The following is a 23,629-nucleotide window of genomic DNA, read 5'->3' on the forward strand; positions in this document are numbered from 1 at the left end:
ATTCTTGTGCCTAATTCATGGTGTACATATGTGAATTTCTCTAGAGTATACTACTAGGAAAGGGATAATAGGATTTCTTGTATTTTCCAGATTGCTATCAAATCATCTCAAAAGTTGTCATTAGTTTCTAATGCCCATCAGTGAGGCATTTGGGTTCCAATTATGCCATATAACCATACACAGGTTTTTGACCTGATGGCTTAAAAAGAGTATTTTGATACTGATCCTCAGCCAATTATATTAGGTTTTATATATATCTGAATATACTTTTTTTCCCCCCACTAGTAGAGGTTGAACCAAGGGATGCTTTGCCACTGACCTACATGCCCATCCCAGGCTGACCTTGAACTTGTAATCCTCCTGTCTCAGGCACCAGTCACTGGAATTAGATGCACACGTCCCATACCTGAATTATAATTGGATTTCTTAAATCTAGGACTCAATTAAGGTTCACCCAGTGCATTTAGTTCTTATGTCTCTATTCTCTTCTCAGGATATTTGGCATTTTGTTCTTCTTTTGTGATTAATATTTAAATGAGTGGAACAATTGCTTTGTAGAATATTTCTCCCTTAATTTGGATTTGTCTGATAGTATGATAGTTTTCTCAAACATTTCTGGGTGATGTTGTGTTTTTCTGTGTCATATAAGGATAAAAAGAGAAACTGCCAAGACTTCCATCTAGACAAAAATTGCATCTCATTATTAGATTTATTCCTAGTACCTTACAATTAATGTGCTGTATACACCTTTTATATTTGAAAGTTTCTATTGTAAATTTTTAAACGTTATATATTTTTAAAAAATTATAGTTTATAGCTATGTTGCTAGGGATTACTTCGCCTTTTTGAGCTTCAGTTTAACATAATGAAAACCAGTGGGAGGGCCTATGGTAGAAGGACAGTTTGGTTTTATACTCTGAATGTTTGTATTGACTATAAAGTTCCCAAACACTCTGGAAAAGGCAAATCATTTAACAGAAAATTCAAAAATACATGATAGCCATTTCTCCTTTGCATATTTTACTTCCATAATTCCATGTGCTTAGAAAAAGGAAAGTGGGATCTTTAAAAGCGGTCGCTGAAGCTCCAGTGGCGCAATCGGTTAGCGCGCGGTACTTATAAAAGCAGTCGCACTTGAGAAGCCTCCTCTTTCACTCCTCTTTCAGTGCATAAAGCACATCATCCTGGCTGACGTTGAGCCGCACACGAAGGAGCAGGTCATTTCTGCTGGGCTCCACCAAGAGGAGACGACAGGAGCCCAGACGGGAACACACCGCCATGGTCTCTGACATGGTTGGGTACGGCAGTCCCTCCATCATGCACAGGGCCACATGTTGACTGTATATCTAGACACAAAAAGCACAGGTTGAGAGGAAAGGAAGTCCTGGGTCAGCATCTGACCATTGCTTCTTTGGGAAAAGCAGACACCTGGTGCCTAGAATAACAAATAATCCAAAAGGATTAATGGAGAATGGAATGCCAGCCCCTGAATCAGAAAGCAGCATGCGATTCCTAGCTCTGTCATTTGCCTAAACATGTAACACAGGGCAAGTTCACATTTTTGAGCTTCAGTTTTACTTATAAAACATAATGCATATACCTTATGAGTTCATAGGTATAAAATGACTACTAACTGTCACTATTACAGAAATAGTCCTGGTATCCCTGGGCTGAGAGTTCCACAATTGAAAATGACAATATTTAAGTCACATATTGCAATAGGATACAGTGAATAGATGCCAAGGCAGGTCTTTCTGCCAAGCTCAATGGCTCAAAGAGAAAACTGAATAAAGGAGTAAAGGGAGGCAGGAGGAAAGCTGCAACCACAGATGGCTAAAGCTCCCCACAGGGCTAAGCAAGTCGGTAGCACTTATGGTCATTCTGTTCTAAATATTTATGAGTGTATCCCTTCTACCAAGACTGGGAGCATGACAAGAGCAAGGATAGTAACCAGGTCAGCTTGGGGTTCATAGCACCCACTACAGTTAATGGCATACTGCAGAGAGATGTTCAGGAAATGCTTACAAACTAAAATGAGAGTCACTATTCATAAAAGAACACTCTCTGGCTCTAAAAGGAGACAATAAAGGGCAAAAGATATGACCAGTAAATAAACGTTCCCAAATGAATTCATTTTTAATACTTTTGTTGGGGGGGGGGTGTACTAGAATGAACACAGGGGTATTTTATCACTGAGCTATTTCCCCAGTACTTTTTATTTTGAGACAGGATCTCATTAAGTTGAGGTAGGCTCCAAACTTGCAAACCTTCTGCATCTCAGCATCTTAAGTTGCTGGGATTATAGACATAAGCCACCGCACCTAGCCATCAAAGAATTTATAACTGACCTATTAAAAAGCTAAAAGAAAAATGTTTTCCTGTTCTCTCTAAATTATACTCACATAGATATACACACTCTTATGAACATCTTTAACAACTACCTGAAGAAAGCAGTCTTAACTAAGGCAAGAGCCCTAAAGATTCTTCTTGGTGGATCTAATTCAAACTATGCCCAAATAGATCAATTTGATATGACTGTTTTCAAACATGGTATCGTTCTGAAAGCCTTGTCTCCACTCTAACGTAGCTGTCTGCAGAGTAGTAATTTCAGCTTGTTCATCTCACTTCTTGAACAACATCTGGTACATAGTAGGCCTTCAAGTTAATAGGCAGAAATCAATTGCTAAAGGCATCTTCTCATGTAACTCAATAAAACATTCCTTGAGTTCTAGATTCTACAGAATGACAGGGTGACTATAGCTCACAATATAGGTATATATTATACCTATATTATGGTTATAGGTATAACACGTTTTTATGAAGAACTAGAATAGAGGCTTTCAAAGTCTCCCAACATTAAAAAAAAAAAAAAGAGATATGGAGATGGAAATGCTGATTACCCTGATTTCATCAGTGCACATTGTACACAAGTTTTGAATTTTCACACTACCCCATAAATATGTTCAATTATGCCAGGCACCGTGGTGTACACCTGTAATCCCAGCGACTCGGGAGGCTGAGGCTAGAAGATGGTGAGTTCAAAGACAGCCTCAGCAGTTAAGCATCCTGAGTTCAAACCCCAAAAAAAGGAAGAAATTATGCTTAAATTGAAAAGAACAAACTATTTAAAATCACATAAAAATAGGTGTTAATCTGGTATTCTTAAGCAAAGTCAGAGTACACAAAATAAAGACAAACTATTATATATTGATTGAAATCTTCATCTACTTTTAAAGCCCCAGACTAAGATCCAGAAGGATTTGAGAAAAGAAGATCACCTACCTGTTGAAGTGTTGCTTCTTCCAGTCCTGATCGATGGAACTCTGCAAGGATGGCTCTCAGAAAGCCCTGCTCCAGGACGGAGGAGTTTCTTAAAAGAAATGAGGAGAAGTGAGTTCTCATAAGGCTCACCACCAGCCCCAAGGAAAGCAAGCAAAGCTTCTGTCTTTAGAGAGGAAAAGAAGCATTGGGAAATGTATTTTATATTATTCCATAAGGTTTCTCCCTTATTAAGTCTCAAACTAATAGAGAAAGCACATCACTTTGGAAGTGGGGGAACACAGAAACTAACTGCATCTGGAATTACACTAGCACCTCAAAAATATCCATGCTCTCATTTCATGAGCTGAGTTCAACATGCAGTGAGAAGCCAACTGCTTCATTCTAGTTCCCATGGTGCTTTTACTCACTAAACTCCTTAAAATAGCTCAATAAATGGCAGATATTCACCTGCTATCCTATGTTTATGTTTCTCCCTCCTTGATTGATCTAAGCTCCTAAGAAAAAGCACTGTTTTTTCAATAAAGTATGTCGAATGAGTTGAGGCTCAGAAAGGGAAGCCTGTTTCCAAAGCCTTCCCAGGCTGTAGACCTCCACTTATCTCCCAGGAAGGTCCAGAAGCATCTTACTTGATGGCAGTGATATATGAAGAGGAGAACATCTCATCTATAGCCTCCATCAAGTGGGCCACCGTGACCAGGCCAGGGGAGTCAGGCTTCTGGTGGGAGAACTCGCAGATTTCTGTGGCACGCCTGCAAATGTCCAGGCAGCGTCGTGCATCTCCAGAGAGGGCTGCGACCTACAAGAGTAACATTTCATTCTGAGATCCCCTGGCCATCTCAGCCCAGGAGAACAACCAGCAGATTCTTGTTCAGCTAAACAGGAAAAGCAGTTCTGAGAATGGATTTCTACATAGTGTTAATGACAGCCTTGCCTGGAAACCTTGCGGAAGTACAGGACTAAATTACTGACATCATACTGGGACTCTAGTCCCTAGTCCCAACCTTTGTCTTGGTTTTATGGATAACTCCACAATGGAAAAGGTAAAAATTCTCAGCTTTATTTATTATTCAGGAAATTTTAAAAAAAAGAAAGAAAAAAAGAAGACCCTTGACCCCAAGATCATGAATGAACCATCTGCCATCTGGAAACAAAGGGATTCTCATTCCTTGCCTGGAGAGAAAAATGTGCCCCCAGAAGCAGGCAGCCAAGGCCAGAGGGTGAGCGGGACTCTATCTGAAGATAAAGCCACAGGCTGGCTCCCCAGCAGCATGTGGTAATTTGGGGAGATAGCCTGATCAATGGCTAAGAGAAACAGAATCAAGGATAGGGGAAGGGAAGGAAGCCACAAGCTGGAGGACCCAGAGGATTCTGTTGATGGACGAATTAGACTAACTCTCGATGTCCACAGCTCTGCTGTCATTCCCTCCTCACACATGCAGCAAGGTTGAGGGGCTCTGGGTCCCCCTTTTCAGGAACCCTCTACTCTCTCCCACAATAACTTAGAAGGCCATGTCTCCCAGGAATTTTCACAATCAGCAGCCTGCAAGGCCTCTTAGTTTCTATTCCCAGTATTGTCAGTCATCCTCACCATTCATCTATCATCAGACTCTGCTGGAGTATCTCTGAAATCATTACCATTTTCCAAAATTCATGATATGTTAAGTTTACAGGCAATTTATAATGTTTTGTAAGATATCTTTGTTTTCAGAACTCAAATTTAAGACATTCAAAACAAAAACCATTTTTCTAGGAACCAAAACAACTTTTATATCAACTTATATTCTTCTCTCCCTCTAATCTCCAACTAATTCTCCTCTAATTCTCCCTCTAATCTCCAATTAGTAAGGCTGTCCCCTAGATTTGCCCCCCTTATCACTTCTCTTTCTTCCTCACCAACCCTCCCCTCTGGAAACAGCACAATGATGGTGAACAAAATGGACAAGAGCTGCTGAGAGGCCTAAAGACAGACAGAGGGCATCCCTGGGAGGCCAGAAGACATCCAAAGCAGTTTTCACCTAGAGGAGATCTGTGAACCTTGGTGACCTTTTAAGGTTCTTTTTTCTATCACTGGTGTGGGGAAGACAAAAGAAAACTAGGGCCCCACCATCATGGATTCTAATGGGAGACCCTGCATGAACTTGGAGCTCGACCTCCATGACCACCTTGGTATAAGCATGAATGAGACTTATCTCACAGTGCGACGGCAGGAGAAATTGTCTGTTTTGACATGGGCTGCTAGTGAGTGTGGAATAAAGAAAACTCCCTGTTTTTCTAACCACAAGCCCTCACATGAGTTTGGAACCCAAATTTATGTTGCACCCCCTAAAATCCTCAGTGGAAAATCTTTTAAAAATGGTAACACCTGGTGGTATCCCTAGTCAATGGCCAGAAGTCTAAACAAACTCTAAATGATCTCCACTTCAACTCAGGCCTCAATTAATTCTCAGAAAAAAGAACAAGAAGATATTAGCAAAAGTAAAATCGAGTCAAGGTATTAAAAAAGAAGAAAGAAACAAGGCTATACATGTATCAGAACTAGCAGAAATCAAAATCAGATCTACAAATAAGTATGCTTCTTTATATAAAGAAATAAAAGAACTGTCAGTCCTCTTTAAAAAAATAAGACTCACAATAGGAAGGAAAGGAGCAAGAGAGGAATAAATGACAATATAATATTACATCAACGATAAAGGTGATAAAGAGTGGTGGTGACTTAGACCTGGGAATCCAAGAGTAAATAGATTTGCAACACAACTTAGAAGTTACATTACAAATTTTCAAAATGGCTGGGCCTAGTGGCACACACTTGTAATCCCTGCAGCTCAGGAGGCTGAGGCAGGAGGATCTCAAGTTCAAAGCCAACCTCAACAACTCAGCAAAAAGCTGTCTCAAAAATAACATTATACGACACAGTTTGTATATTGTTTCGGAGGTTTTAGGAACTACAATAAAAAAGGAAATAATGTAAATATTAGAAAAATTATAAAATTATCTCTTCTTGCTGATGATATGATTGTATATCAAGAAAACCCTAGCAAAAAACTACTAGGATTTGACGGGCACAGTGTTCCATGCCTGTAATCCCAGTGGCTTGGGAGACTGAGGCAGGAGGATCACAAGTTCAAAGTCAGCCTCTGCAACTTAGCAAGACCCTATCTCAAAATAAAAAATAAAAAGGGGTGGGGTGTGGCTCAATGATTAAACCAGGTTAAACCTGGGTTTAATCCCTGGTGTGAAACAAAACCAAACAAAATCTTCAAAATGCTAAACAAATTAAAGAAAAGCTAGGTGGTGTTGTACAAACCTGTAATCCTGTAATCCCAGGGACTCCAGAGGCTGAGGTAGGAGGACATTAAGTTTAAGGCCAGCCTTGGCAATTTAGCAAGTAGTGGGCGGGGGGGGGGGGGGGGGGGGGGGGGGCGCCCAAGGTTAGCTCAGTGGTAGAACATCTCAGGGCTCAATCCCTAGTACTCCAGTACTCCAAAACAAAACGAACAACAACAAAATCTTCAAAATGCTCCAGAGTTAGTGGTACTGGAACTGAAGGTAAAGAGGAACGGAACATTTGGCTATAAAATAAGGAAGACAGGCTGAAAGTTAAGTAATGTTCAGAAAGCTAGAAAACTAACTTTAAAAATGTCCTAGATGAGAAGTCAACAAACTATGTCCTCCAACCTCTTGCAAAAAAAAAAAAAATTGAGTAGACTGAATACACGATTATGTTCTACAAAGCCTTCAACATTTTATACCAGGCCTGTCACAGAAAAAGTTTGCTGACCTTGCCCAAGGTCCTTCTTCTCTCACTTCATGTTGTTGGGTGCACATTAATGGGGTCACAGAGGGAAACAGTATGAGAAAATTGGGGGCCTCTGCAAGGATAAGGAAAACAATCACGGGGCCTGCCTAAGTCTTATTGCAGGAGACAGTGTCCCCTACCCAAAATAGATTACTGCATGCATGCTGAAATCTAAGACCTTTCCCCTCTATGATACCATTCTATACCCCTCACTCTCAGAATACTGCCCTCCCAGCAAGACATAAGAAGCAGTCGGGGAAACCAGACTATCCCAGTGAGAAAGAATGAATGATATTGTAATTGGTCCCAGATTATCCCAAAGCAAACAAGACTCATGTGCTGGAAGCTCCCCACCAGCAAGCCATCTTGCTTTCCTTCCTTCCTTCCTCCCTCCCATTCTCTCTCTTTCTTTCTCTCTCTCTCTCTCTCTCTCTCTCTTTCCCTTTCTTTCTTTCTCCTTCCTTCCTTCCTCCCTCCCTCCCTCCCCTTCCTTCCTTCCTTCCTTCCTTCCTTCCTTCCTTCCTTCCTTCCTTCCTTCCTCCCTCCCTCCCTCCTTTCCTCCCTCCCTCCCTCCCTCCCTTCCTTCTTTCTTTCTTTCTTTTTGGAGGGGGAAGAGGAGACAGGGTCAGGGTCTCAGTTTGTTGGTAGGCCAGATTTTAACTCAAGTGATCTTCCTGCCTCAGCACATAGCTGACTCAAATCAGTTTTTTAATCTCCATCCTATACAACAAATATGACATCTGAGGAATGTCACCAACACCACAAGACAGGACAGATACCAAAACCAACCACCAGAAAGCATCTTTGAGGAAAAAAGGAGAAAATGACCTTAAATAATGGGAATTAAAAAAAAAAAAAGCATTTAGAGAAAAAAAGAAGTCTGAGAATATGCACAAAAGCACAGTGAATAATTCTTCCCATAGAGGGATCACAGGGTAAACTCTGAGCTCTTTTCCAGAAAGCAAAGCTTGGAGACAGGCAACATGCTCACTCACCAGAACCCAGCAACTGATTTGGGACCTAGCTCTAAGCAGGAGACAGGGGCATGCACTGCTGCTGTAGCCACTTACAGTTCAGATAATTTTGGGCAAAAGGAAACAGATATAACTCTATGATACTTGTAAGTATTGAAATACTTATAGATGTATGTATTTTTCTTTGAGTCTGAGGCAGATATTTAGCCCACTTTGTTCTCAGGAGGAACAGTCTCTGGGGAATCTAAGCTAGCATTCTCCTCTAGAGCTCGGAAGACACAGGTATCCAATACTTCAATGTCCTAGAGTGTGTACCTTGCTGCAAGTCAGACAGGATCTCATCTGATTTTCCCAAGGACCTTGTGATGTAACTATTATTACTCCCATTTTTCAGAGATGAAAATGGAAGTTCTTGGTAACTTTCCTATAAACTCCCCCATGCCTCCTAAAAGTGTCAGAATCCAAGTCAGGTTCACCTACCTGACTATACCATCCTTTTAATTACACAAAACTGCTTTGCTCCCTGAATCAATTAATGTTAGTTTGTATATAAGCACACAATGTTCATGGCCTTTTAAGTACTCATACAATAAGGTTAAGAAATCTTTCAGAACTTTGTTTCTTTCTTGGTATTTATTTTACAGGACTTCCTAAAGTTTTCTTCAGCCCCAGAACACCCAACACCGAGCCTTGCTCATGGCAGGTTCTCAGCACAGACTTGCTGACTGGTTTGTGAGTGCACCCAGGAGCTCCCCAAAGTAACTTACCTTCCTGGCTACCAACTGGATAGCATCATCCTCAAAGGCCTTTAAATGCTTCAGTCGGGACCCTAGGATCTGCTGCAACTGGCTGTGAGTGTAGGGCTGGAAGGACATTCTGGTAAGGCCCTAGGGAGCAAAGATGACAGGGGAACAAACTCATTGACTGCCCAGATTGTGCAGGTGGAAAATCACTCAGGACTCCAAACCAAATTCCCAAGCCCCACGTAACAACTTATACATTTCCTCCCAGGATTACTGGTGCTTCTGGCTACTATCATTACTGACAATGGCCAGTGGTATCCTATAGGACAGTAGTTCTCAAACTATCTTTTTATTTCATTTAAGATCCTTTTAGTCTAACAGAATCATTTGGAAATAGACAGATGCAGAGGTGGTCCACTCCACGTGGTCAGAAGGATCGCAGGACCCTTGCTCTGCACTACACAGCCCATGGCATCCCTTATCATGCTCTCATAATTTGACACTGTGCTTCCTGCTGGACCACAAAGCCCAGGCAGAGATTGAGTCTGCCTGGCTCATTCCTCTACTCCAAGTACCTATCAGGTGTCAGGTGGTTAAGTGCTTTGATGTTGTTAAAAATAAACATCTAGGACTCTATGCAGTTTAAAAGTATACAAGTAAGCCAGGTATGGTGGCAAAGGCCTGTAAACCCTGAGGCAGGAGGATCACAAGTGTGAGGCCAGCTTGGCAACTTAGTGAGACCCTGCCTCAAAATAAAATATAAAAATGGCTAGGGAAGTAGCTCAGTGGTAAGTAACCCTGGATTCAATCCCCGGTACTGCAAAAAACAAACAAACAAATAAAAACTGCACAGGTAAGCAGAACGTCAAGAAATGATATTTACAGAAAATCACACAATGGCTTTTCATTCCAACATAGAAATTAAAAGCAGAATAGAAACCATAATTTCTTGATTTCTATGTTTTCATTTCTACAGAGAACATCCTGGCCCAGCTTATGGATCCGTAAGAACAGTTTAAGAACTGCCTAGGACCTACCAGTCGGCTTGACACCCGGTTCATCATGATCCGCTCTGGCAGGTCCATGGTGTTGGCTATGGTCAGGACTACCAGTTGGGCCTCCTTGTGAGTGGGCCAGTCAAAGAGATTGTACATTACATCTTGTTTGTGAGTCCACAGAAGGTCAAGCTGCCAGGGAAGAGGATACAGACACAGGGTTCATCAGTGAGATGAGCCAGGGCCCCAGAGTGAAGACCTATTACCACTCTTTAGTTGCCTGTGCTGTCCAGGTCACACCAGCAAAGCAGTAAAGTCACTGATGAACAGATCTGGATGAAAGCAAAAGGGACCTGGCACCCCCTCCCAGCCAGCACTTGCTTCTGGAACATCACAGTTAAGTACTGCCCAATTCTTTTCCAGTTCTCGCAGGACACCTTACCTCATCCACAAGCAGAACAGTGGTTTCCTGAGGGGATGCACTGGCACAGAATCGCTTGGCCAGTAGTTTTGCAGCATGGTTAGCGGTTGCCTTCTGGCCTGTCAGTTTCTGCATTGAGAGGAAAACAGTGTGGTAAACAGTAAGGATTTTATTCCTATGGGCTTAATGTAAACATCTTTAAAATTAGGAAACTATTTAGTCCAAGGACTTCAGTATACTATTCTCTGCCTTGCACTTTAGTCTTAACCTTAACCTGAAAGGACAGGAAAAGGCACCAAAGAAGAAGAAGATAAAAAACTGTGTTTAAAATGCAAACAAGCACCAGGTGTGGTGCTGCACACCTGTAATCACAATTGCTTGGGAGGCTGAGGCAGGAGGATCGAAAGTTCAAAGCCAGCCTTATCAAGAAGCTGTTGCAAAATAAAGAACGTAAAAAGACCTAGGGGTGTGGCTCAGAGAATAAGTGCCCCAGGTTCAATCCCTGGTGCTAAAAGGAAAGACGAAAAGCAAATGAGTCACACACTGATCCCAAAAGCCTGCTGATGTCACTGTGCACCATTCCATATCCAGACATTATCTGCTCCAAAGTCACAGCTGATGAACATAAGAGTGTGGCCTGCCTTGCACCCTCTTCCATGGATTGCCATCTACCTCCTCTGAGCTAAAGGCTTCCTTTAGGCTCATTCATTATCCAGCTCCTAGACCTTAAGGTACCCTCCCTTGCTACCACTACATGAAGGGCAATGCCTGGTACATCAGAAACATGAAATACACAAAATAAACTTTTCCTTTAACATGTGCCACTAGAAAATCTTATTTTCCAAAAAGGTCAGGGAGCTTTGCTTACCTGCAAGATTTGCACATACACTTGGTGGGGCTCTGTCAGTTTCATGCCATTGACCTCAATGTATTGAAAGGGAGGGACATCGTTTGCTTGAGCTGCCTGCTGCAGGCAGCGTATCACCTCATGCACAGTGGCAGTCTTTCCTGTTCCAGGGACCCCAGAGATATACATGCACCTAGGGCAAGAAGTAAACACCTATAGTTTGTCTGTGCTGGCTACCTCATGCTAGGAAGCACTGAGACCCCCAAAATGTGGAGGTGGGACAATTAGGTCCATACTTGAAAGTGGGTTAGGGTAGGACCTTTTTTAGATTGAATCATTCTTTCCACAAGCAACGCTATATGCAAACCACCCATTCAGAGATGACCAGTTTCATTTTTTCTGAAAGGCAGAAATCCTACTCTTACAGAACAAAATAAAAGCTGCTTCAGAAGATATAGGATTCAGCAATGGTTCACCTTAGGGCTTCTTTCCCAAATACTGCCTACCTCAGCACAACTCACCCTCCAGTACGGTCAAGGAGTTTACTTTCCACAAAACTGTAGATGTCCTGGAATTCCTGTTCCCGACAGGGGAGAGACTCAGGCACAGCAGAAACATGTAGCCTACATTTGGTAGTAAATGGAAGAAAAAAAGTTTTGGAAGCACTTCATCACCTACTCAATAATAATTAGAAAGCACGTGTCTAGCGTTACTGCAGGAAAATGCAATCACAAATGGAAGGGGATGCCTTCGTTCTTAAATCTCTGCATGGAATTACTTAACCAATAACTCCAGTGGACCTCTTCATATTAAGAGTTTCTGATTTACTTGATTTCTGACAGGATCTAGGATTTTGCGTTTTGAAAAAGTCCCCACGTGGTTCTAAAGGGTACATTGCAACTCAGAGGTACATCTTGACTAATCAGCTCCTGATCCTGAGAAGATGGTGGCAGTCAACCAGAAGATGATGCCCCCAGAGCCTGAACATGTTAGCTCAGCCAGATGGTGCTTGAGAGGCTTCCTTCTAAACACACTCACTTTATCCTCTACCATTATTGGGTACAACAGTGACAGCAAACTCCCCCATTTTATGTGAAGCAGAGGCCCCATACCTCCTGCCTGTCTAAACAGGGCCCCAGAACAGCACTACCTCAGTCGGGCCTCCTCTAGCATGCTGGCTGGCTCTGGGGCAGCCAGGTTTCGGCTCCGGATCTGGGGAGTGGCGCAACGTGGTGTTCTAGACTTGGCCTGTATTCAAAGAGAACATGATTCAGAAGGAAAAACAAGGCAAAACACCATCCAGGACACATCACACTGATCAGGTAAAAGAGAAGTGGTAAAATCCTCCTCTTATGGCTGCATGAAGTACCATGACTCACCCCTTCTACCTCACATTACACATGCACTTTGTTCATAGTCCAAACGTGGTCCATTTTTCTAATTTACATACAGTTATCAGGATTTGGAAACAGTGTTAATCAGGGGAAAGAATGAAAACGTATGAATTAAATACTATTTAAGCTGGATGTGGTAGCACATGCCTTTAATGCCAGCTACTTCGTAGGCTAAAGCAGGAGAATCACAAACTGAAGACCAGCCAGCACAAGTGAGCAAGAACCTGTCTCAAAATAAAAAATAAAAAGGGCTGGGGAGATAGCTCAGTCGGTAGAGTGCTTGCCTTGTAAGCACAAGGCCCTGAGTTCGATCCCCAGCACAAAAAAAAAAAAAAAAAAAAAAAAAAAAAAAAAAAAGGGCTGGGGAAGACTCTCAGTGGTAGAGCATCCTGGGAATCCTTAGTACCACAAACAAACAAACAAAAAAAAGTAGGTATATAGGAAAAAACCCACTATTTTAAAAAATTTTCTTGAAAGACCAGAAATTTAAAAATCCCAAATACTATGTCCAAAGAGAGGGAAAATGAATAGCTGGAAATTGGGTTTGGGTCCTAAGTTCTTTTTCTCATTCTGTTTAAAAATATGGTTAAGCTTTCGTTCAGGACTTCCATAATCCACAACACAGTACTTGGAAGAAATCTCATCTGATTTTTTCACTCTAAACCCAGGATCACTGCTCAGGCGCATGTTCCTATCTCCCTTCTTCCGTGCTCCTGGCTGGTTGGAGCAGGCCTGTTCCTGTTCCCTCCTTCTTACAGTGAGCCACGGACAACCATATCTCCACCTCTGCCTCAGAAAGAAGGCACTTAACACTCTGTTTAAAAATGTATTGATTATGCACAAAACAGCAAAGAATAAGAAAACCTTGCTGCAAAGGTAACAAGAAGCCTGGAGGACTTCTGATGTTCTTTTTTAATATGTTGAAGGTGCCCCATAGACTGTATCCCTTCCTTTTGGTGGGACTCAGGAAATGCAATCAAATTAGAACATGAGGGAGCAATATGCATGTTTGAGGAACTCCAGGTAGAAGGTTCTCTAGACTACATGTGATCTGTTGGACTCCCTTCCTTAGGGCTTTTGACTTCCACCCAAGTTCCTTTTTTTTTTTGCGGGGGGGTGGGGTGTGGGGTGTTGGTGAGGGGCACTGGGGATTGAACTCAGGGGTACTCGACCACTGAGCCACATCTCCAGCCCTATTTTATATTTTATTTAAAGACAGGGTCTCACTGAGTTGCTTAGTGCCTTGCTTTTGCTGAGTCTGGCTTTGAACTCATGATCCTCCTGCCTCAGCCTCCCTAGCCGCTGGGATTACAGGCATGGGTCACCACACCAGGACCAAGTTCCATCTTTTTTTTCTTTTCCCCACCTGGGGACTGAACTCAGGAACACTCAAAATGTTAGGATAAAACAGTTTAATTTATAGAGCATCTTTGTAGATTGGAAAATGGCTGGGAAATAAGACATTTTGTAAAACTGATAGCCATTTTTTCCATATCAAGATGGAATTTGGGCCATGTGTAGTGGCGCATGCCTATAATCCCAGCAGCTCAGAAGGCTGAGGCAGAAGGATCACGAGTTCAAAGCCAACCTCAGCAAAAACAAGGAGCTAAGCCACTTAGTGAGACCTTGTCTCTAAATAAAATACAAAGACAGGGCTGGGGATGTGGCTCAGTGGTTGAATGTCCCTGAGTTCAATCCCTGGTACCTGCCTGCCAAAAAAAAAAAAATCTTAAAAGCAAATATCACTGTAGACTGGATTCATTTTCAGATCTTTAGTTTACTTGGGTCTACTCTTCTTTGGACAATTCAACAGGAATAGCTTTGGATATGACAAACCTGTGCTTAGAATCCAGCTTTTATTATGTGATCTCAGCATTTGCAACCTTTAAACTAGAAAAAGGACACTTCACTGGAAAATAAACCCTGAAGGACCTTACCATTTTCTTTGGTGTCTTGGAGGGGGTCTGCATGGATGGTTTCAAGAAAGGTTGCAGGTTTCTGGACATGCATCTGGTATTTCTCCTTGAAAGGGCTGGAGTAGATGCCTCTTCCTCCTCACTGCTGGAGTCTGAAACCTCTGCTGTTGGCAGGAACTCTTCCTCTTCTTGGTCACTTTTATTGTTTTCTAAAACCCTGAATGGTGGGTCATATTATTTTCTCATAGTCAGTGTTCAAGCCTAATTAAGAACTCCATAAAGGTCAATATGGATTAAGAGGCATCACAGCTTCTCTTGCCACCAGGTAATAAAGAATTTATTCCACTTCCCAGGGACTTGCTTCTGAGACCTTCTGCTAAGGGTGTTATTTATCTCATTAAGACCCTCAACATGTTTGTGATTCGTATATTAATATTCCTACTTTACAGAGGAGAAACTGAAACTTTAAAAGTTAAATAACCTTACCAAATTTCACAGATTTAAAAAGCTCAAATTCAAATCAGGATCTATCAGAATCAAACTTCATGCTTTTAGGCATCCCACACCACCAGCAGAGTTGCTGGCAATGATCATGGGAGTCAGAGTAATGGTTCTTGTCCCTTTCAAAATATGACATTTGTGTGGAACTTAATTCCAGATATGCTAGGTAAAAGCTGAATTTCAATGGATCAAAAAATAACAAATAGGGCTGGGGAGATAGCTCAGTTGGTAGAGTGCTTGCCTTGCAAGCACAAGGCCCCGGGTTCAATCCCCAGCACCACAAAAAAAACAAAAAACAAAAAACAAAAAACCAAATAATAGAAAAGGCATTAAAGGATAAAGTCATAGATGTCCTTCAGCAATATGTTTTTCTGGCTACCCAAGGGCAATCTTACCGAAGCTGCTGTCTAATTCGATTCAAAGTCAAGAGAGAACTCCTTCTGCGGATTCGATGGGAAGTAGTGGTAGCTTGATTTTGAGTTTCTGGTTCCTTTGCCTCCCTGCAAGATATTGTAGCAAAGTTATGGTAAACAGTTTTGGGAACCAGGCACTAGAAGTGGACTGACTGCCTTCTATTCTTTTTCAGCTATCTTGGGAAGAGTTAATCACACTTTGCTAAAAAATGTATTAATGAAACTTGACTCAAAGTCAGGGATCAAAATTCACTTAAAGTTTATCATTTAGAGCCAACTTATCACCTCCCCAACTACAGACCAGAACATAGTAATCCCAGTTCATTGTCTGTGTTTCTGATATGTCCATGAATTTACTCTGTACCCACACTCAAGGTCAGCAGAAATGCAAATATATATTCAATATAAAGCATTTATTGTGCAACCTATTGTGAGTTAGGTGTTAGGAGTTTCTATTCAGGAAACACTGATAATGTAATTTCTGGCTGGTCACATTTTCATTTGAATAGTTCATCTACAAATATTAGCTAGTGTCAACTTTCAATGTTGTTCTAGATGTATTATCTTCTGTTATTACATTTGAGAATGGTCTCGGATTTTAAAACACCAACATGGGCTGGGAATGTAGCTTAGTGGTATTGTTTCCCTAGCATGCACAAGGCCATAGGTTCTATCCCAAACACCAGGAAAAAAAAAAATCCTTGAAACACCAATAGTGATTCAAAAAATGATTGTGAAAATGTGACAAAAAGCCACAGTAACTAATGAAAGCCTGAATTGTGAGGCAATGCAGATTTGGGAAATATCCTTCTACTACAATGATCTTCAAGTGACAGCTAGGTATGTAAGAATCATGAAAAAAACTTTTCCCAAAATACCAATCCCAGGGCCCAGTGCTTAAAGCCCAATTCACTAGGTATGAGAAGAGGCTTAGGAATCTATTTTGGAAAAGCTCTCTGCTGATTCTGTGACAGTCAGGTCTACAACCCACTGATCTAAGTTATCTGACTACATTTTATGTCACACGAAGGATCTTGATTTGCTCTATGGAACAGGAAAAAGTCCCTGGTCACCTCTTTTTGATGTTTTCTGGTTTCAGAACCACAGAGGGCACTGAGGGTCTCTGACCCCCCTTGACAGGGGTAAGTGTTCTCTCCTCATTAATCTGGGTGGTTTTCAAAGCAGGCACTCGGGTTCTCAGGATCATGCAACATTTAGGTGAGACCTTCTTATCATCCTTGGCACAAAAGGGTTGAACCTTTCCAGTCTTCTCTGGGGTTTTCAGTGCTGGAGAAGACATCTCACTTCTATATAAGTGAGACCTCTTCGTCTGTGAGGTAGTTTCAGAGAAGTTCACTTTTCGCTTAGTTCTTCCTGAAGAATCCAAGGAAGCCCGTGAAGTAGGCTGGGATATCTTAGTGTTAGGTGTCCTAGGGAAACCTAAGCCCAAGAGACATGACAGATGTGGGAATGTTAGACCTAGCAATATACACATTCTCAATCTCATTTCAACTAAATTCAGTGACATTATACAAAAATATGTTATCCATGCTTTGAATTATTCCATGATTTCTTTCTCTCAGCCAGGAAGCTCTTTTCTTTTCTTTCTTTCTTTCTTTTTTTTTTTTTTTGGTGGTACTGGGGATCAAACTCAGGGCCTTGTGCTTACAAGGCAAGCACTCTACCAGCTGAGCTATCTCCCCAGCCCACTCTTTTATTTTCTGACTCCTAAATTTTACTAGCGAATCTCCTAGTTAGAACCATAAGCGATGTTTATTTGTTTGTGCTGGGGATTTAACTTTGTGCATGAAGCATGCACTCTACCACTGAGCTATACACCCAACCCCTAAAAGTCAACATCTTTTTTTTTGGTACTGGGGATTAGACCCGTGGGTACTTAGTCACTGAGCCACATCCCTTTTTTATTTTTTATTTTGAGACAGAGTCTTGATAAGTTGCTTAGGGCCTTACTAATTGCTGAGGCTGGCCTTAAACTTGTGATCCTCCTGCTTCAGCTTCCTGAGCTGCTGGGATTACAGGCATGCACCACAATGCCTGGCCTAAAAGTAAACTTCTAAGTCAGCTTTGAAGGATAAGTGTTCAGTAATCAAGTTTCCCTGACTGTACCAGAACAGTGGTCCTGAACCAGGAGTGATCCTGCACCCTCCAATTTATACTAGTGATGCCACTGAGTAAAACCAAGATTTCTCTTAACCCAGATTGTATCTGCCATTAAGAGAAAAGAGGGATATCTGGGGACAATTATCTGAGATCTGTGAACACAGATCCATGTGGATTTGCTCCAGCCTCTCCAGGACCATAGGCACAAACCACCCCAGCCATTCACTCATAGTACAACTAAGCCATTAAAAAGTATGTGCCAGCCACCAGGAGGAAAAAAGCTGAATGAGACTCAACCCTGATCCTTATTCAAAGAACACTCTGATCTAAATGGGGAAATGACAGGCACAAGTGTCTACAAGATGAAGCAAAATAAAGGTCCTGAAGCACCTAGATACTAATAAAGATGGCTTTTGAGATAGATATTAATGGAAAGGTAAAATTCCAACAGATGTGAAAAACAAAGGAGGGGACATATGAAGAGAACAAAGGAGAAATGGCCATGAGCTATGGAAGCAAGGCAGGAAAGCTCTGAGCATAGGAAGCTCACTTGTCATGCCTGTGGTGCCGGGGACAGGAACCAGCAAGGCTCAACGAGTAATTTAGTGCCTGTGTATGAATTGTTATGGCGCCTTTATTCATAATCACTGAAAACTACAAACAATGCAGATGTTCTTACACTGGGAATCAATAAACTGTGGTGAAAGGCGACAAACTCAAAGGCCAGTGACTATGCTTTCAACCATTATACTATTGCAGAAAAGGCAAACTATAAAAACATCAACAGATATAGGTTTCAAGATGGCGGCCTAGAGGGAGGCTGCATTTCATGTTGCTCCAGGACTCAGGATTCAAAAGAGGAGATATTGAGACACTTGGGACCAACTCAAAGCAGCCGGGTGACTTTCACCCATTGGGGAGGCGTCCCGGATGGGACGGTGGTCCCGGAACGCAGGGAACTTGTGAAGTAGAGCTGCCGGCGAGACACCCCTCCCCCCGCTGGAGCAGTGAACTCGGACAGCTGTGAGCGCCATAAAGGAGGCTGCTCGGCACAGCGCTGGGACTCGGAGCAACCACTGGGGCTCCGGCGGCTGCCCAGGGGAGGAGTGGCGAGGAGAGCTGTGTGGACTCAGGACACCGGGGCCTGCCCTGAGGGGGAGGAGGAGGAGCGTGGCCACTTGGATTTGGAGTGACTGCACCAGAGCTACAGGCGGTTGCCAGAGGAGAAGCCGCGCGGCGAGCTGTTTGGACTCAGAACGACGCTTCTGAACCCCGGGGCCTGCCCTGAGGACGAGGAGGAGGAAGAGGAGCGCGGCCGCTTGGATTCGGGGTGACTACACCAGAGCTACAGGCGGTTGCCAGAGGAGGGGCTGCGTGGCGAGCTGTTTGGACTCAGACCACTTCTGAACACCGGGGCCTGCCCGGAGGAGTAGGAGGAGGAGGAGGAGGAGCGCAGCGGGTCGTTTGGACTCGCAGTGACTGCATTAGCGCTCCAGGCAGCTGCTCAGAGGAGAAGGCAAGTGGTGAGTTGTTTGGACTTAAAGTGACAGCTCCTGAACACAGGGGGGCTGCCTGGAGGAGGAGCGTGGTGGGTCGCTTGGTCTTGAGTGGCCGCACCAGAGCTCCGGGCGGTTGCCCAGAGGACCCGTGCAGCGGGTCACGTGGATTCAGAGCCACTCAGAGCGACCGCTCCGGAACACCCGGGGGGTTATCTGGAGAAGAAGGAGGAACAGGGAGGGTAACTTCGACTCGGAGTGATTGATTGCCCAGGGCTACGGGTGGTTGGTGGGAGGAGGAGGCACGCAGTGAGTTTCTTGGACTCCTAGTGACCACACCAGAATACTGGGCGGCTGTCTGGAGGAAGAGGCGTGTGGCGGGTCTCTGGGACTCAGAGCGATTGTTCGGGGCCACAGGTGGCTGCTCAGAGGAGGGACCGCATAGCCAGGCGATTAGGTGCAGAGCAGGGTTACAGGATCTAGGAGGCTTCTGGGCGGAAGAGCCGCACAGAGACAGGCTTAGGGCAGAGCGAAGGTTCCAGGCCTGCGGGCAGATTCTCTGAGGAGGGGCAGCCTAGGGAGATTCATCTGCGAAGGGTGAGGCTCCCAGGCCCAGGAGGTAGGGCTGGGCCCCTGGGAACTTTGCAGAGGAAGGCAGCCCAGCCCAGGCGGTAGCTGTAAATTGAGGGGAACCTCTAGGAGGGAACTGACCAGCGAGACCTCCCCACCGGGTGAGTCTTCCCTGCCGGGTGAGGTTTCCCCACAAGGACAGTAAAACCAGAGACTCAGGCCCAAACAGGCCTTGCCTCAGCCCGCAGCCTAGGTCCCCTTTGGATGACCATTGGTCAACAAGTGGAGGCACCTCTGCCCACTAGCAGGGATTATACCCCACCTGAAGGCCACCACTCCTAGAGAGGCATCTTCCTTGTGGAGCACCGCACTATCAACTTCCTCCAAGACTTCAGCCTACTGAAAGCTAAGGGGGGATATATATAGAAATCTTCAGGGACATTGTAAGTCAATAGAGGAAATCTGCAATATCTCAGCGGTCCACTGATACCTGAACAATATGAGAAAACAAGGAAAGAAAATGCTGCAAACAAATCTAGATGTTACATCAATAAAACCCAATGACAGCATGGCAGAAGAAATGACAGAAAAGGAGTTCAGAATGTACATAATTAAAATGATCAGAGAAGCAAACGATGAGATGAAAGAGCAAATGCAAGCATTGAATGATCGCACCAATCGACAGTTAAAAGAGCAAATACAGGAAGCAAAAGATCATTTCAATAAAGAGTTAGAGATATTGAAAAAAAACCAAACAGAAATCCTTGACATGAAGGAAACAATAAACCAAATTAAGAACTCCATAGAAAGCATATCCAATAGGATAGAACACCTGGAAGACAGAACCTCAGACATTGAAGACAAAATATTTAACCTTGAAAACAAAGTTAAACAAACAGAGAAGATGGTAAGAAATCATGAACAGAATCTACAAGAACTATGGGATATCATGAAAAGGCCAAATTTAAGAATTATTGGGATTGAGGAAGGCCTAGAGAAACAAGCCAAAGGAATGAACAATTTATTCAATGAAATAATATCAGAAAATTTCCCAAATCTGAAGAATGAAATGGAAAATCAAGTTCAAGAGGCTTATAGGACTCCAAATACACAAAATTACAACAGACCCACACCAAGGCACATTATAATGAAAATACCTAACATACAAAATAAAGACAGAATTTTAAAGGCTGTGAGAGAAAAGAACCAAATTACATTCAGGGGGAAACCAATACGGATATCAGCAGACTTTTCAATCCAGACACTAAAAGCTAGAAGGGCCTGGAACAACATTTTTCAAGCCCTGAAAGAAAATGGATGCCAACCAAGAATCTTATACCCAGCAAAACTTACCTTCAAATTTGACGATGAAATAAAATCCTTCCATGATAAACAAAAGCTAAAAGAATTTACAAAAAGAAAGCCAGCACTACAGAACATTCTCAGCAAAATATTCCATGAGGAAGAGATGAAAAACAAAGAAGCAAATCAGCAAAGGGAGGAATTATCCTAAAGGAATTGTCAAATAAAGGAGGAAATAAGTTGTGTCAAACAAATAAATAAACAAAATTTAAAAAATGAACCAAATGACCGGGAAACCAAATAATTTCTCTATAATAACCCTGAATGTTAATGGCCTGAATTCATCAATCAAAAGACATAGACTGGCAGACTGGATTAAAAAGAAAGATCCAACAATATGTTGCCTGCAAGAGATTCACCTCATAGAAAAAGATACCCATAGACTAAAGGTGAAAGGATGGGGAAAAACATACCATGCACATGGACTCAGCAAAAAAGCTGGAGTATCCATCCTCATTTCAGATAATGTGGACTTCAAGCCAAAGTTAGTCAGAAGGGATAAAGAAGGACATTTCATACTGCTTAAGGGAAGCATAAATCAGCAAGATATAACAATCATAAACATCTATGCCCCAAACAGTGGCTCATCCATGTATGTCAAACAAATCCTTCTCAATTTCAGAAACCAAATAGACCATAACACAATAATACTAGGTGATTTTAACACGCCTCTCTCACCACTGAACAGATCTTCCAGACAAAAATTGAACAAAGAAACCATAGATCTCAATAACACAATCAATAATTTAGACTTAACGGACATTTATAGAATATACCATCCAACCAAGAGTGAATACACTTTCTTCTCAGCAGCACATGGATCCTTCTCTAAAATAGACCATATATTATGCCACAAAGCTAATGTTAGCAAATACAAGAAGATAGAAACACTAGCGTGTATTCTATCAGATCATAATGGATTGAAGATAGAAATAAATGAAAGAGTAAAACACAGAAACTATTCCAACATCTGGAGATTAAACAATATGCTATTATATGATGAATGGATAACAGAAGATATTAGGAAGGAAATTAAAAAATTCTTAGAGGTAAATGAGAACAAAGAAACATCATATCAAAATCTCTGGGACACTATGAAAGCAGTACTTAGAGGGAAATTTATTTCATGGAGCGCATTTAATAAAAGAAGTAAAACTCAACAAATAAACGACTTAACACTACAGCTCAAAGCCCTAGAAAAAGAAGAACAGAACAGCACCAAAAGTAGTAGAAGACAGGAAATAGTTAAACTCAGAGCTGAAATCAATGAAATTGAAACAAAAGAAACAATACAAAAAATTGACAAAATAAATAGTTGGTTCTTCGAAAAAATAAACAAAATTGATAAACCTTTAGCCACACTAACAAAGAGAAGACGAGAGAAAACCCAAATCACTAAAATTCGGAATGAACAAGGAAATATCACAACAGACAGGATGGAAATACAAAACATAATTAGAAGCTATTTTGAAAATCTATACTCCAACAAAATAGAAAATTTTGAAGGCATCAACAGGTTTCTAGAGACATATGAATTGCCTAAACTGAATGAGGAGGACATAAACAATTTAAATAGACCAATTTCAAGTACTGAAATAGAAGAAGTCATCAAAAGCCTACCAACAAAGAAAAGTCCGGGACCAGATGGGTTCTCAGCCGAGTTCTACAAAACCTTTAAAGAAGAGCTCATTCCGATACTTCTCAAAGTACTCCATAAAATAGAAGAGGAGGGAACCCTCCCAAACTCATTCTATGAAGCCAATATCACACTGATACCTAAACCAGACAGAGACTCATCAAGGAAAGAAAATTTCAGACCAATATCCTTAATGAACATCGATGCAAAAATTCTCAACAAAATTTTAGCAAATCGCATACAAAAACATATTAAAAAGATAGTGCACCATGATCAAGTGGGTTTTATCCCAGGGATGCAAGGTTGGTTCAACATCAGGAAATCAATAAACGTAATTCACCATATTAATAGACTTAAAGTCAAGAATCACATGATTATTTCAATAGATGCAGAAAAAGCATTTGATAAAATACAGCACCCCTTCATGCTCAAAACACTAGAAAAAATAGGGATAGTGGGAACATTCCTTAACATTGTAAAGGTCATTTATGCTAAGCCCATGGCTAATATCATTCTAAATGGTGAAAAACTGAAAGCATTCCCCCTAAAAACTGGAACAAGGCAGGGATGCCCTCTTTCACCACTTCTATTCAACATCGTTCTTGAGACTCTGGCCAGAGCAATTAGACAAACCAAAGAAATTAAAGGGATACGAATTGGAAAAGAAGAACTCAAACTATCCCTGTTCGCTGATGACATGATTATATATTTAGAGGAACCTGGAAATTCCACCAGAAAACTCTTAGAACTCATAAGTGATTTCAGTAAAGTAGCAGGTTACAAGATCAATGCCCATAAATCCAACGCATTTTTATACATAAGTGATGAATCTTCAGAAAGAGAAATTAGGAAAACTACCCCATTCAAAATAGCCCCGAAAAAAATAAAATACTTGGGAATCAATCTCACAAAAGAGGTGAAAGACCTCTACAATGAGAACTATACAACACTAAAGAAAGAAATTAAAGAACACCTTAGAAGATGGAAAGATCTTCCATGTTCTTGGATAGGAAGAATTAATATTGTCAAAATGGCCATACTACCTAAAGTGCTATACAAATTCAATGCAATTCCAATTAAAATCCCAATGACGTACCTTACAGAAATAGAGCAAGCAATTATGAAATTCATCTGGAAGAATAAGAAACCCAGAATAGCTAAA

The 23,629-nt window shown here is 41.9% G+C and overlaps 1 protein-coding gene across 2 annotated transcripts in view; it reads right to left on the reverse strand.

Moving 5' to 3' along the window:
- Window positions 1-1,151: 1,151 nt before the first annotated feature.
- ORC1 (origin recognition complex subunit 1) overlaps window positions 1,152-23,629 on the reverse strand; it is a gene marked incomplete at its 3' end in the record, with an annotated part of 37,441 nt that continues 14,963 nt past the window's right edge. For both annotated transcript variants that reach the window (XM_079142059.1, XM_079142060.1), the window contains 12 exons: window positions 16,356-16,722; window positions 15,265-15,369; window positions 14,390-14,585; window positions 12,209-12,306; window positions 11,580-11,681; window positions 11,080-11,251; window positions 10,233-10,340; window positions 9,833-9,982; window positions 8,820-8,939; window positions 3,909-4,078; window positions 3,283-3,370; window positions 1,152-1,346 (listed from right to left, as the gene is read on the reverse strand). In XM_079142059.1, the coding sequence (XP_078998185.1) occupies window positions 1,152-1,346; window positions 3,283-3,370; window positions 3,909-4,078; window positions 8,820-8,939; window positions 9,833-9,982; window positions 10,233-10,340; window positions 11,080-11,251; window positions 11,580-11,681; window positions 12,209-12,306; window positions 14,390-14,585; window positions 15,265-15,369; window positions 16,356-16,722 (1,871 nt within the window). The remainder of the gene's footprint in view (window positions 1,347-3,282; window positions 3,371-3,908; window positions 4,079-8,819; window positions 8,940-9,832; window positions 9,983-10,232; window positions 10,341-11,079; window positions 11,252-11,579; window positions 11,682-12,208; window positions 12,307-14,389; window positions 14,586-15,264; window positions 15,370-16,355; window positions 16,723-23,629) is intronic.

The sequence above is a fragment of the Sciurus vulgaris genome (genome assembly GCF_902686455.1).
Source record: "Sciurus vulgaris genome assembly, chromosome: 1".
In the NCBI taxonomy this organism is placed as follows: domain Eukaryota; kingdom Metazoa; phylum Chordata; class Mammalia; order Rodentia; family Sciuridae; genus Sciurus; species Sciurus vulgaris.